Genomic DNA, 13884 nt, shown 5'->3' on the forward strand with positions numbered 1-13884 from the left:
AAAATGCATTAGTCAGGCATTTTTTATATTTGTGTTTCCAGCCAAAGATTGCTTTACTAATTTAGGGATGAATAAAGGGGAAAATTCCATTCATAACAGTTCTGTGTAATGTATGACAAGAGCTTTTTTTCATCAAACTGAAATCTTCTGAGTTAGAGACCCCTCAGAGAAACTGCTTTTTTATTTCTTCGGACATTAATGGAGCTCCCTACTAAGTATTTGACCTGAATGAAACATTCCACAGATCAGAAGCGGGCTTCCACTGATGAGTTGCAGGCATGACACAGTGAGCAGTGATGGGAAGCAACTAAGGCTGGTAGAAATTTTCCAGAGAAAAAAGTCCAGTCACTAAATTATCCAAGGACATCTCTTTCTCCTGAGATATAGGCTCATGAAATTGTTCTGCTAAGAAAAAGTTAGTAGATTTAAGTTCTAGGTAGCCTTTGGCCAACTAATTGACCTTTGGTCTGAGTGGATAAGGAGTCATTCTGTCGTGCTATTATTATTGATTTTTAAAAATGAAACTACTTTTTCATGATTGTCCTATCAGAGTTTGGGATTTTAAGTAGCAGGTGAAATAGTTCACATTTCTTAGTGATTTACCCAAAACCATGAAGTTAACATTTAAGACCAGCCACAGTTGGCCTGATTCCAAATTTAACATTCTACTGTGCCCACACAACTAACTTCTTAACTTGGGGTCCAACTTCAACAATTTTCTCAAGTTATGTAAGCTCCACTCACTGGTGTTGCTTAAGCATAAGACCTCTCTTAGCAAGCCCTCAAACACTGCTTGGATGGGAAGCCTTGGGAGGAGGCCCGGGTTCTCATCTCTAACTGGCACTAAAAATAAAAGCCCGGAGAAGTGAACTATGGACTTGACACTGCAGGGAAAGTTACTGGCCTCCTAAGCTGGGTGGGGCAGGGGAGTTAGGTGATCATTCCAACTCGCCGAATGACCCGGCGCCCAGAGCGGAATTTCCTCCCCCTCCAAGATAAAAGTTGGTCTTTTTGAGGTCCCTCATCCATCCCGTTAAACATCCATTCAAAAGCGCTAGGCCCTCACCGGGAGAACTTGAAGTCTAACCCAAAACCCGTCCCACCCCCAACCCGCTGTTTGCCCACTGAGCCTTCACCCTGGGCCTCCGGAGGAACCACGAGGGTCCACAGGCTTGGAAGCCCGCTGGGCTAGAGGCTCTGGGAAGGAGGCCGTGCCCCACCCCGCATCTGAGCACTTCCGCCCGTGGTGGCCACGTGCTCTCCTCCGACAACAAGCCTCTCTCGAGGACCTACCTACGAGAGGGACGGCGTGCTCTACCAATGAAGCCTGGGGGGAAGGGACGGGGCGGTGAAAGCCTAGGCCAATGGGCGTAGAGCGGCTGTGTGGCTGGGGAGGAACGCTGGCTACGGAAGCCGAATCGGGACGGCCCCGAGGGACTCGGAGGGAACCTTAACTGCTGAGGGGGCAAAAGGGCAGGTGAGAGCGGGGGACTCCGGGCTGGGAGGCTGCAGCGCGGCTCCGGCGGGCTTGGGGGCCCGGTCCGGGAGAGCGCGCCGTCGGGCCGGAGAAGGAGGGGCATCGTGTGTGCGCGCAGGGCCCCCGGGCCGGGCGAGGAAGGACGCCGGGACCGAACGCCGGAGCGGGTTTAAAGGGGCCGCGGCCGGCGCCCCCCCCCCCCCCGGGGGCTTGGGAGAGGGGCCGGGCGGTGCGGAGAAGGAGCGTGGGACCGCCGTCCCGCGGGCGCTCGCAGGAAGCGAGGGTGGGCCCCAGAGTGCGTCCCGGCCAGACCTTCTTTGTTTTGCAGATGGGGAAGTGGAGGCCCAGGGAGTTCCCGGTAAGTAAGTAGCCGAGCCGGCTCGAACCCTAGCCGTCAGACCCCTCTCCGGGGCTGTTTCCCACGCCTCGCGCTCCCCTCACTCTGCGGCGCGGCGCCACCGAGCGGGCGGTCCCCCTTCTGAACCTCGGTGGCTTCCTCCGTAAAGTAACGGGATTGTGCTGGGTCGGCCGCCCCAGGAGCCCCCCGGCCCCTCTCCTCGCCGTCACCGTCCTCTGGGTCCCCCCCATGCCGGTCTTGTCTCCCAGCAGGCTGACCGTCTCCCTGAGCCCTAGCTGCTGACTTTCGGTGGAACTGGCGGGACCCTCATGTTTCCGAGCGCTGTCCCGGGGCCTGGGTGGCTACTGCAGGGGACTGCAAGCTCGAAAGACCTGGACCATGGCCACCCCCAGGAAAAACGTGACTGCCGGCATCATCATGATCGGAGATGAGATCCTCAAGGTGTGTGCCTGCAGAGGCCTCCGCGCGTCCCGGGCACGCCCGGGCAGGCAAGGGGGGGCCTGCGCCCTGGCGGTTCGGACGTGAGGGGGAGCGAGGAGGAAGCGAACTCCCCCAGGGCCACCCCGTCCCAACTTGCAGGCTCCGTGACACTGCCCCACGCCTCTTACAACGTGACCGAGCCTTCTGCCAGCGCTGGTTACTCAACTCACCTCCTCCTTCCTCTGGCTCAGCTGTGCCTTCCCCTGCTGGAAGACTCCCCAAAGCGCTCTGGGGAGGTGGGGCTATGTTGTGTGTCCATTTATTGAGCATCTGCTATGGCGAGGACTGTTTAGTAAATGGCTTGGAGAATGCAAAGCTGCATACGGTAAACACTGGGTACACTTAAGAAGAAAGGAGCATTTTAAGTGCTTGCTTTGTACCAGGCATTATGCTAAGTGCTAGGGTTACTAATAAAAGCAAAAGCAAAGGTAGGGCCTGCCTTCGGAGAGCTTTTATTCTAGTGGCAGCTAGTGGCACAGGTATCTTCAATTGTAAAATGGAGATAATGATGGCAGCTTCCCCCCAAGGTACTTGTAGAACTGCTTAGTTCAGTGCCACGCCCATAGAAAGTATAATATGAATGCTAGTTATTACTGATGGGGGGAAACAGCCCACAAAAGGTAGCTAAAGGGAGTGAAGAGAAAAAGTGAAAGGGGAGTTAGACTCCTATCAAAATAACTAAAGGACAAGACCATAAGAGGCATCAGTTGAATTAGTGATGCAGTGTGGATGGAGCTTCAGGAGTTTCAGGTTATTAAGTAAAGCTGCACAGAGAAGACTTTTGAGCTGAACCTTGAGCTGAGCATTAAATGTCAGAAGCAGAAATGGTGCGGAGGACATTATAGGGGGAGGGAACAGCCTGACCCAAGATTGAAAATAAGAAAGCACAAGTCAAATTCTTCAAGCAGTAAGTAGACTGATTTGGCTGGAATACGGGGTACATGTAGGCAGCTGCTGTGTAGCAAGATAGGTCACCAAATGCCAAGATGAGTTTGGATGGTAGTCAGTAGGAAGGCCAGGATGGTGAGGATCAAAGGTGAGTTTTAGGAGGATTAGTCTGAGTGTCTGATGTAAGACAGGCAGAGGAGAATAGAAGGAAAATGACCAGATAAACCCCAGTATATAATAGTACAGGCCAGAGCAAATGAAAAGGCCTGAAAAAATGTTGGCAGTAGGGATGGAAGAGTATTGTATTAATTGGATTCAGATGTCAGATTTGCCACTAAAAGCTGGGCAACTTAGAATAAACAGGACTTAGTAGCTTATAAGAGATGAAGTATAAGAGGAAGAAAAGTTATATGTCATTCTGAAATAGAAAAATCAGGAGGATGGGCAGGTTCTAGAAGAAATAGAACTTTATTTTGGACCTCATGTGTTTGTAGCAGTAATTTCAAGTGGAAATGCCCAGGGGCAATTGAACATATGCAACAAGTTCAAAGGAGTAGTTAGTGGTAGAGAGAAAAAAAAAAAAGTGAGGAGTCATCTGTTTGGAGGTGATAGTTGAAACTATGGGACTAGACAGTCCCACCAAAACTGAAGAGTAAGGGCTAAATATAACAGCATCGATCTGACCCAATGAGTGACTGACTCTTTCAAATCTTAACCCTAAATGATTTTCCATTATCCAGTGTCTGTCTCTCCCTACCTCCCTCCTTCACTCCCTCCCTTCTACCCACCTACCTCTTTGGTCCGTCCAAGAAAGAGGCTCTCTTCTCCACAGATGGGGATAGGTAGCCTTCTTCCACATAACAAAAGATCAGATCTCTTCAACTTCCCTCTCTCACTTTCCCAGGGCTACACTCAGGACACCAACACCTATTTTCTGTGCCGGACCCTTCGCTCCTTGGGTGTCCGGGTGTCCCGGATCTCTGTGGTGCCAGATGAAGTGATGACCATTGCAGAAGAGGTGGCTTCCTTCTCCACCCGCTTCAATCTTGTCCTCACTTCTGGTGGCATTGGACCTACTCATGATGATATCACCTTTGAAGCTGTAGCTCAGGCTTTTGGAGATAAACTCCAACCCCACCCTGAGTTGGAAGAAGCTGTGAGAGCCCTGGGGGGCACTGGGCAAGAGAAACTGGTTCAGGTGCCCTCCACTGCCCGTCTCCACTATGGTACTGACCCTGAGACCGGGGTCCCCTTTCGATTCCCTCTGGTTTCTGTCCGGAATGTCTACCTCTTCCCGGGCATTCCAGAACTGCAGCAGCGGGTGCTCGGGGGGCTGTCGGATCTGTTCCGGAATGAAGGGATGCAATTCCACCTTCGTGAATTATATGTGACACTAGAGGAATCGTCAATTGCTGCCATCCTCACAGAAGCACAAGCCCATTTTGGACGCCGACTTGGCATTGGATCTTATCCAGACTGGAGTAGCAACTACTATCGTGTTAAAGTGACACTGGACTCTGACGAGGAGGCGGCAGTTGAGGAAGCCCAGGCTTACCTCAGTGCCCACCTACCCCCTGGATCCCTAGTGCCATTTGTGCCCAATGCAGTGGAGCATGCTGGGGAGGCTGTGTACAGACTAGCCCAGTCAGGTAGGAAGAAGGCTGCTGGAAGAAAGGAAGTGGCCATCGCTTTCCTTTGGCCATCTCCTGTCTTGGGGTGCAGGGGGAGTGAGAAAAGGAGCCAGGTCTTGTGAGAAGTATGGTTTGCTTTTCTTTCCATCTAAATGACGCTAGTGTGCGGGTGATGAGGCTGCTACACTGCTCCTGGATACAGCCTCTGGGTTCTAGAAGGTGGCCTCTTGTCAGGGAACTAGAGAAGAAATGCATGCTTCAAGGTCTGCACTTCAGTTTTCTTTCAGCTCTCAGATTCTGTGTATTCTGTAGCACTGAGGACTGACTTGGTCCTAGCCCCTGGGGTGGGACTCACTTGAAGAGGTGTTAAGCTATAGAGAGGCTGGGAAAGTTCCAAGTCCTCCCACTCCCCTCTGATTGTCCTGTGCTCCTGACCCTCCTGGCAGGGATTCCTCTGGGCAACAAGGTGGCGGGGGCCTTGAAGATTATGGAGGAGGCCCTCTCGAGGTATAAGCTAAACCAGCTTTGTGTGGGATTCAACGGGGGCAAGGATTGCACTGCCCTCCTACACCTTTTCCACGCTGCTGTACAGAGGTACCCCAACCCTGGGCTGGGCAGAGGCTGGGATGCTCCCCCAGACTGCCGCTTGTGCTCCCTCCTCCTGAGCTCCACTCATGCTGTTTCTCCATCTTGGGTGGGTGTCGGTGTGGCTGAGGGGGACCGTTCCTATCAGTTCACCAAGAGTTAGGTGCCTTCCATGTATGTTCTAGGGCTCTAGGGAAGATACCTAAGCTTCATCAGCCAGAGCCCTACCTTCCAGGAGCTTATAATCTTGTTGGTGTATCCAAGACTGTTGGAGAGGACAAAACACAGTCTTTAATCAAGTGTTAGATCACGCTCTGTAGATTAAGATAAATGTTTTACAAGTTGGAAGAGATCAGGCTGGGCCAGCTTCCTTGAGGAAGTGAACAGTAAGCTGGGCTATGAGATGTGGGTGTGCAGGATTTGGATAAGCAGACAAAAGAGGGCATTCCAGAATGGGGTGGGGAACTGCCTCTCCACAAATAGACCTGTGGGCCCTGACCCCTCTCAATCTACTCAAAGGAAGTTCCCAGAGACCAGGGTCCCGCTGCAGATTCTCTACATCCGTAGCATCTCCCCCTTCCCAGAGCTGGAGCAGTTTCTGAAGGAGACAGCTAAGAGGTACTGGGAATCGGGAATTTGGGGCTTGGAGAACTGCGAGTTATGGGAGTTAAGAGGACGGGAAAGTCAGTTAATTATGGGCTCAAGCGATTTATGGGGCTCTCTCCAGGTATAAATTGCAGGTTCTACAGGCTGAGGGCGACATGAAGCAGGCATTGAGTGACCTTCGAGCACAGAACCCCCAGCTGGAGGCTGTGCTGATGGGCACAAGGAGGACGGATCCTTCATCCCGAAGCCTCAGTCCCCTCAGTCCCACTGACCCAGACTGGCCCCAGTATATGCGCATCAATCCACTACTGGTGAGAGAAAGGGTTCTGGACTCACACTGCCACCTTCCAGCTCTTCAGATTCCCGTCCTTTTTCCATATAGAATGAGACAAGTGGAGTTTTGGGAAAACTCAGGAAGGGTTAAGATATAAACTAGAACTAATATGCCATCCTTTTTTTAAAACTAGGGGGAGGGAGTACTCATGAAGTCTAGGATAATCAGAAGGCAGAGCACCCCCTCCCTCTAGGGATCAAGATAAGGTGTAGAGTGAGTAGAAATGCTTGGGTCTGCCCATCCTCCCAGAGTCAGAAAGGGAGGTGGGGCAGAGTCTGTGATCCAAACCTAGTGGTCCCTGATAGTGAACTGACTCTTGTTTCTCAGGACTGGAAGTATAAAGACATCTGGGATTTCCTCCGTCAACTCTTTGTTCCTTACTGCATCCTCTATGACTGGGGGTAAGAGCTAGTGTGGGGAAGAGTGAGAAGGGAGCGCTGAAATGGGGATTCAGGTATTCACAGGCACTGTGTCTCTGTTCCGTCTCCAGCTACACGTCCCTTGGCAGCAGGGAGAACACAAAGAAGAACGAGGCCTTGATGTACCCAGGCCCTGGGGGGTGCCCTGCCTATCGACCGGCCTACCAGTTGGAGAACGAAGATGAAGAACGGAATTCACGAGTCTGACGGGGGGGGGGGGATTTTTGTCCCCACCTGCTGTTCTCCCTCAGTCCCAGCAGCCCCGACCAATAAATGGTTCCTGCTACTGTGTCCATTGCTTCTGCTCCTTCATCTGAGATCTCTTGTAGTCAAAGCTATCATGGATGTGACGGGGGCCCCCTCCTCTCCCCTAAAGCTGTGACAGGGCCCCACCCACGAGACCCAGGGCTGGGCCAGAACCTACCAGTAGAGGGCTGGGCTGTTTTCTCCTGGGCAGGGGATTTAGGGAGCTGGGGATGGAGGAGGGGGAGGGCCTGGACAGGCTAGAACTGACTGATGCTTCTCGATGCCAGCATCAGCAGGGCTCCACGTGAGGATATATGACCTGGGGAGAAGGGAGGAGGGAGCTGGGCCAATGGGCAGCTTGGCAGGATGCCCAGGTTTCTCCTACACAGCAAGGGGTCAGACACTCTCCTCCCAACTCCCACCCAGCCCAGGCTGACACAGCCTATTGCCCATTCCAGAATCTCCCCTCGCCTCACCCAGGCGCTTTGTCTCTGTTAGTCACGCGGGCACTCGGTCCCCAGGGCAGGAGAATGCTTATAAAGGCCAAGGGAGCCAGCCCCCTTTTCTCCCACTGAGAACTCTCCTCATGCAACCGAGGGCCATCCCCATTGCCCAAGCCTTGCCCTTCTCCCTCAGCCAGGCCCTTCATGATGCTGGGCTCCGCCTGCCTCTCACCAAGATGGGCACAAGCTGGGGAGTACTCCAGCGATTCCTGAAGGAGGCGGCTTATATCCTCCTCTGCTGCTGGTGTATTAAGGAGCTGCTAGACTAGCCCAGGTATCCTCAGCTCCATACCTGGCCCTCTCAAGTGGGCACTCTGGGGGCAGGACTTGCGCTTCCTTGGCAACGTTCCTTCTTCTGAGCCTGCTCTTTTCTCCTTCTAGCGCCTCCTTCATCTCCAAGATTCCTTGTGTCCTTTGTGCTTACCTGAGGGTACCAATAAATGAGTGACGTTCAGTGCCTGCTAAGAGCCGTGGGCTTCCAGTCTCTCCACTCTGAAGCCATTTGATTTCTAGCGCCTCTGGACAATCGGAGCCATTTCCCTGCAGAAGCAGGATCTCAGTGAGCTGGTATGGGGGAGGGTAAGGTGGAAGTTCATGGGAACAAGGAGGTAGGAAATATACTGTCCTATGCCTTTTGTTTGTTTTGGGGTTTTGGTGGGGGGTTTTCTGTTGAGGAAACATGGTCCTTGATAAAATGGGAGGGCACCAGTGATGTACTATTAGGGGGCTCCTCCTTCTCTATCATTGCTACTATATTCAAAAATTTCTCTATCTCAGATACAGCACATATCACCTTCCTATACAAAACTGCCAGGGATAGAACGTTTCTCCCTCAGGACTTTGGATTTCATTATCCTCTCAAAATGTAGAAAAAAAGGGATAGAACCCCAATCCTGATCCTCGGTGTGGTATAGGAAATGAGACCAGGATGATAGCAGAAGAGAGAAGCAGCTTCCACAATCCAATCTACCCCCTTCCACTCCTGTCACAAGGACCTGGCCCCCGTTTTGCTCTAACCTACCCTGTGACTCAGGCCCTGGCCTCCTGCCTCTACCAGGCCCTTTCCTGTCTCCCGACCCATGACCAACCCTACTCCACCCAGCTGGAGTTGGTATCTTGCCCAAAGGACGAGGGGGAGAGGTTGCAGCTTGAGTACAGGGGGCTAGGAACCCATGCCAGGGGTATGGAGTGGGCAATGGGATGCTTGGCTAAAGGGACTTTGGGGAAATGGTGGGTGGAGATGGGCAGAACTGTGGTCTGTGAGAGAGAGGAAAAAGGTCAGAAAAAGAAACGGTGACAGAGGGAGACAAATTCAATGTGCAACTTGAGCTAAGGAGAGGGTAGACACTTGGGAGGATGATTCCTGGCAGTTTGAGGGGACACTGTTAGCAATCGGAAGCATCTTTCTTCCTCCCACTTCCATTCTCCCCTTTCATTGCCTTCACATCAAATGTATTCTCTTTCCTTTTTTCTTGATGAACCTGGTATTGAGGACAATAAAATCTACCTGCCTCCCCAGCTGAGTAGGGAAGTGGGTTGATTTTCTCTCCACTACTCCCCCTTTCTGCCACTTACAGGTGGAAAGAGGAAAGAAGGCAAGCCTGCATGCACCCCTTCTTCCTATACCCTCCAAGATTCTAGCATAAGGACAATGGTATCAAACTTGAAAGAAAAATGGGGCTGCTAATCCTAATCTTTCCCTAAAGATACTGATGGGTCACAAATTGACAGTTTTACAATATTATGTCATCCGCTATGTTTATTAAATTTATTTATTTTGTTAAATATTTCCGCATTTTAATCTGGTTCTCCCGCACTGGGGAGGGGACGCAGAGAGAGGAGTGTTTTACATGAGCACCTTGCATCCACTCCCAACCAATAGTGCTTCCTTTCCCCTTGTCCCAGCGGTTTCAGTCCGAGCTGTCCTAGGTAGCGTCCTCAGGGGAGAGAAAGGCAGTTTAGGTGGCAGCTTAGGGCAACCAGGCTAACGGCAGACAAGGTTCCCGCCTACCTGGGAAACACTGAAGGATTCTTTTAATACAACATTTCAAAAACACGTGTAGAGTGCGAAGTCTACAGTCCGTGACGGCTAGCTATTTTATGAAGCCGGTTTCGTTTGTCACAAGGAAGGTTCAAAGCCTGGAGTGAGCAATATGAAGAAACTGCCCATCAGCTGTAGGGTAGCTACTTGAGGGTTTTGGACGCGGGGGTGATCGGGGAGTTTCTCCCACTCAGCGCCCTAATGGGAAGAGCTAAATTTCATACTCTGTGTGACTGAAGGGGAAGGGGAAGGAGACATCGGGATGCGCTTTGAGCAGGGGTCCTGGGGACCCGAAGGGGCTTCCCGGGAGACAGAGGGGGCTTTCCCAGTCAGCATTTGGAGCTGCGCGGACATCTAGTGGTTTCTAGGGGAATTGAAGCAACCCCGGAAATTGAAGCTAGACGTGGAGTGAAAGGGGACCACGGGTGGAGAACTCTGACCCAAAAGGAACCTCTAGGAATCCCCTGGGAAGAGGAAAAGCGGAGCGCGAGTCTGGGTTTCACAGTCACTCGACTAAGGGCCCCATGGTGGAGTTTTGGACCGCTGGATTGGAAGGAAAGGTATTGTTTTATTGCATAAATAAACTGAATATCAGAGTTGGTTGTTTTTTTTTTTTTTTTTTTTTAAAGGAATAAAAACCAAAAAATAGATCCTTGGTACGCAGAATCTTCCTGATTGCGAAGACACGCAGGGGTCACTGGTAGCTATAGAGCAATGGACCCTCAGCACTAGCTTTTCTTTCTTTTTTTTTTTCTGCATATATTTGCATCTTACTTCCATCTGAGTCATTTCCTTTCTGTGCGAACCCTCCACATACACCCTTCCCCACAGGGTCCTTCTTGTTTGTGGTTGTCCCCAACCTCTTCCCCAATTCAAGTCCCATTCTCCTCAAAATGTCCCACATTTCCCTCTCCCTGGCCAGCCCCTGAGACCCCTGCCTTTTCCCCTAGGCTCTCGCCCTCCATGCCCTTCTCTCTCCAACCTCAGTTCCCATCTACGACTCTACAAATCCGGTACTCCTGGAGTACTTGCCCCCAAACAACAGGTTTCTCCCCCCCTCCAAACCAGCGCCCTCTGCAGTCCAGTGGCGAGCCGCAGGGCTAAGGGTGAGGAGTGGGGCGGGATCTGTTTCCACCCCTCCTCCCCCATCCCCCAAGTCGTTTTGGAAACTCGCTCCCCTGAGCTTCCTGGGGCTAAATTTAAATTTACCTGCCTAGGCCCTGGGGGGCGCAAAGATCCCAGCGGAGATTAGCGCGCTGCAGTAGACGACTCGGCACTCGGGGCTCGGAATAGGCACCGGAGTTATAAATAGAGCCGCCCGCAGATGCTAGTGGGGGGAGACTGAGGAAAGGGAAGGGTACCCCCCCGGCAGCCGCGGCCCCTTCAGGTGGGTTGGGCGGTCGCAGTGGCAGCGCTGGGTGGCGGCGGCTGGGGGGGCTGCGGTCTGGGCGCCCCCAGCGGTTTCCTGGGCGGCTGTACTTCGAGGGAAGCGGCGGAGGCGGTGGGGGGCCAAAAGTTAAGAGGTGGGCGCGCAGCAGGTATGCTCACTTGGGATTCGAGTTTTCCTGCTAAGAAGTGACTGGCCCCCCAATTCCAAAACACAGGCCCTCCAGAATCTCTTCCCTCCAGACCCTGAAATGAATTTCCCTAGTTCTCGGGGCGTTCATCCCCCAACCATGAGTGCCTTCCTGGCTGTTCCTTCTCCTGATCTTTACTTCCATCCCAAAGGACGGGATGCCAGCTCCCAATGCCAACTCCATTCTCTAAGGCAAATATCCTTATTTTTCGGTTTACTCATCCCATGCCTCAACAACCCCGCCCCCCTCCATCTCCAGAAGATTACCTATCTGGTTGGGTAGTTTATGTCTTGGTCTAAAGAGGAAAATGGGAGAGGGGAGAATCTAGCTCAGGCCTGAGGAGTGTGGAACTTTCCTCTTTCCCACTTGCCCCCGGAGGCACCTGCTGCAGGCCTCACCCAGTTCCGACCCAGCCCAGCCGGACTGGAGCGAGATGGGAAGGGGAATTAAGGGACAGGGGTTTCGAGAGAGAGGGATGGCAAGAAGCCCACGTTCTTCTGTTCGGTTCGCGACCTTTTGGTTTTGGATGGCAAGACGCTGGGACAATTAGGTCCGCATTCCCTGCCCCTCCTTCCACCTTCAGAGTCGGGATCCTAGGGGAACCGGAGGATGGAGACTGGACACTGAAAGAAGACTTGGAAGGTCGAAGTGGTTTGGAGGGATTGGGGGCGGGGAGGGGCTGCGGGGAATAGGAAGATGAGGAATAAAATGAAGATAAGTGAAAGGAGAGGGAAGGAATGATTCGGATTCTTAAGGAAATGAAGAATTGAAATTCCTCGACCGAGAAGCTACCCACCCCCATACGTCAGCTTTGGAGGTGGGGGGAGGTAACCGGACTCTGGCTCAGGCGCCGGCTTCCCGCACCCACCTAGGAGGTCACGGCAACCTTCCCTGTCCCTTAGTAGTGTGACCTAGGACAAGGCAAGTGACTTGAGTCTTTTCTCATCTGTAAAATGGGGATACTAATGTACGTAATGCCTACCTCACAGGGTTGTTGTGAGGCCCAGAGGAGATAATGTTCGTAAGGCGCTTTGCACATTTCATTGCTACATAAATATCAGCTATTACTTATATCGTCGTTTCTTGTGCCAGTTTGTCCTTGGCCCTCTCTCAGTCCCCCCTGCCCACCTTATGCGCGCCCTCTCTCTACTCTATTCAGCTCTATCCCTGGCATAGTCCCTTCTTGATTTCGAATGTGCCCCTGGCACTGCCCCCTCTCGCCTGGCACCGGCCCTTCCCCAGGCCAGCCGGTCCCAGGAGGTAGGGAAGAAAGGAAGAAACTCCGGCATGGACCCTCCTCCTTCCAAACCCTTACAAACCGGACTCTGTCCGCCGAGGCCAGGAAGAAAACCCGGAGAAACTGTGACCATCTACAGAGGGACTAAGGGGGGAGGGGGGCTGGGGGGGGGGAGGGAGAACGGGTGGGAACGGATGGAAAACCCGGAGCGGATCTCCCGAATCTAAGTTCCCACCTCTTCATATACACTCCCTCTTAAATGCCCCAGAACCTCACCCCCCTAATTCTCCAGTGAGATAATGTCTGGGGGTGGGGGGCTGTTTGCCTTGGCCTGGGCCCTCTGGGGCGCCTCACACTTTCCGCCCCTGGCTGGGGCGCAGGGCAGCGGCCCCGAGGCTGAGTCACGGCCGGCTAGGGAGGGAGTTGGATGAGGGAGGGGCCCGGACCCGAGCTCCTCCCCTCCCCCCAGCCAGGGGATCCCGGGTCAGCCCGGGTGAGGGACTGGGCCCCCGCGACGCCGCCCATTGTGGTCCAACAGGTTCAGCTAGTGTCCCACGAAGCCACCTGCTGGGGGGGGGGGGAGCCCCCGGGCCGAGGAAGGAAAGAAAAGGGAAGGAAGAGAGCGAATCTGACCCGGTTCGGCCTGGCCAGAATGGGGAGAGAACCTGGCCAGCTTAACTGAGGTGGGAGGGGTCCGTCAGGGATCGGGAGGCGCCAGACTCCTAACGGAGCCTCCCAGTCCGCTCCTGTACCTTTGGTTGGGGACAGGGTGAAGTACAAAGTGCCCTCTCAACTCAGGTGGCCGTGCTGCCACAGACTCACTCGCTCCTCTCCTGGCTCTCCTCCCCTCCTCCCGAGGCTTTAGTCTCTGAGTCGCATTCCGACCCGGGGGCAGGCCCTCCAGAACGGCCTCAGTTTCCCCAGTTATCTAAAGGTGAAAGGAATTCAAGGCTCTCCAACCGGAGAGGAGGGGCGGAGAGAAGCAGCAACGTGCCATCCCTATTCCCCCGCCCCCTTCCATGAACCCAGCCCCTCCCCGCTGGCAGTGCCAAGGCCGCAGCCGGGCACAGGGCTGGAACTCGGAGCCCGAGTCCTGCCTGTGGGCTCAGCCGGGGCGTGGGTGCCCACCCCGGGGGGCGCTGTCCCGCGTGGGGGGGGGGGACACGTAATGAAGTCTCTAAAGCCAGACCCCTTCCCTCCAGCTAAGGGGGTTGGGAGGTGGAGGGCGTGAGGGACATGGATCTCAGGCCTTGGCCACTGGTGACTCCACCCTCCTCTTCCCTCCCTCCTTCTGCTGGGCTTCTGCTGTGACCTGATTATTTCCCCTGCTCTGGTTTACCACCCTTCCTTCGCCCAACACTGAGTCCCTGATTCCGCCCCCAACCAATCTCCCCCCTTTTATTAACTCCTTCGCAAGCCACTTCCCTTCCTTTTGCCGTCCCACCCTTGGGGGAGCCCTTTGGGACTAAATGGGAGTAATAGGGGGAAGGGGGGAGGGGCTG

At 53.6% G+C, this 13884-nt stretch overlaps 2 protein-coding genes across 7 annotated transcripts; both read left to right on the forward strand.

The window, feature by feature from the left end:
• The first annotated feature begins 1348 nt into the window (after positions 1-1348).
• FLAD1 (flavin adenine dinucleotide synthetase 1) lies at positions 1349-7069 on the forward strand. Of its 6 annotated transcripts, none has more exons than XM_031966683.1 (9): positions 1349-1477; positions 1806-1835; positions 2084-2276; positions 4108-4852; positions 5281-5428; positions 5939-6037; positions 6147-6336; positions 6687-6760; positions 6850-7069. In XM_031966683.1, the coding sequence occupies exons 3-9, from the start codon at positions 2214-2216 to the stop codon at positions 6983-6985; spliced, it is 1455 nt and encodes a 484-aa protein (XP_031822543.1). In that variant the 5' UTR covers positions 1349-1477; positions 1806-1835; positions 2084-2213; the 3' UTR covers positions 6986-7069. The 6 variants fall into 6 exon arrangements, with proteins under 6 accessions (XP_031822543.1, XP_031822545.1, XP_003768106.1 ...); XM_031966685.1 differs by having other exon boundaries at positions 1363-1477; positions 2087-2276; XM_003768058.4 differs by lacking the exon at positions 1806-1835 and having other exon boundaries at positions 1363-1477.
• A 393-nt stretch (positions 7070-7462) lies between these two features.
• LENEP (lens epithelial protein) lies at positions 7463-9423 on the forward strand. Its single transcript, XM_003768059.3, has 2 exons — positions 7463-7801; positions 7909-9423. Exon 1 carries the CDS (start codon positions 7611-7613, stop codon positions 7794-7796), a length of 186 nt encoding a protein of 61 aa, XP_003768107.1. The 5' UTR covers positions 7463-7610; the 3' UTR covers positions 7797-7801; positions 7909-9423.
• Positions 9424-13884: the final 4461 nt, after the last annotated feature.

Source organism: Sarcophilus harrisii, chromosome 4 (assembly GCF_902635505.1).
Source record: "Sarcophilus harrisii chromosome 4, mSarHar1.11, whole genome shotgun sequence".
NCBI lineage: Eukaryota > Metazoa > Chordata > Mammalia > Dasyuromorphia > Dasyuridae > Sarcophilus > Sarcophilus harrisii.

Bases quoted from the DNA above. Each gene is read 5' to 3' on its own strand.
- LENEP (XM_003768059.3), top strand. From the start codon at position 7,611: ATGCAACCGAGGGCCATCCCCATTGCCCAAGCCTTGCCCTTCTCCCTC.
- FLAD1 (XM_031966683.1), top strand. From the start codon at position 2,214: ATGGCCACCCCCAGGAAAAACGTGACTGCCGGCATCATCATGATCGGA. The intron at 5,429-5,938 runs GTACCCCAACCC...ATCTACTCAAAG, and splicing joins TTCCACGCTGCTGTACAGAG to GAAGTTCCCAGAGACCAGGG. The intron at 6,761-6,849 runs GTAAGAGCTAGT...TTCCGTCTCCAG, and splicing joins TGCATCCTCTATGACTGGGG to CTACACGTCCCTTGGCAGCA.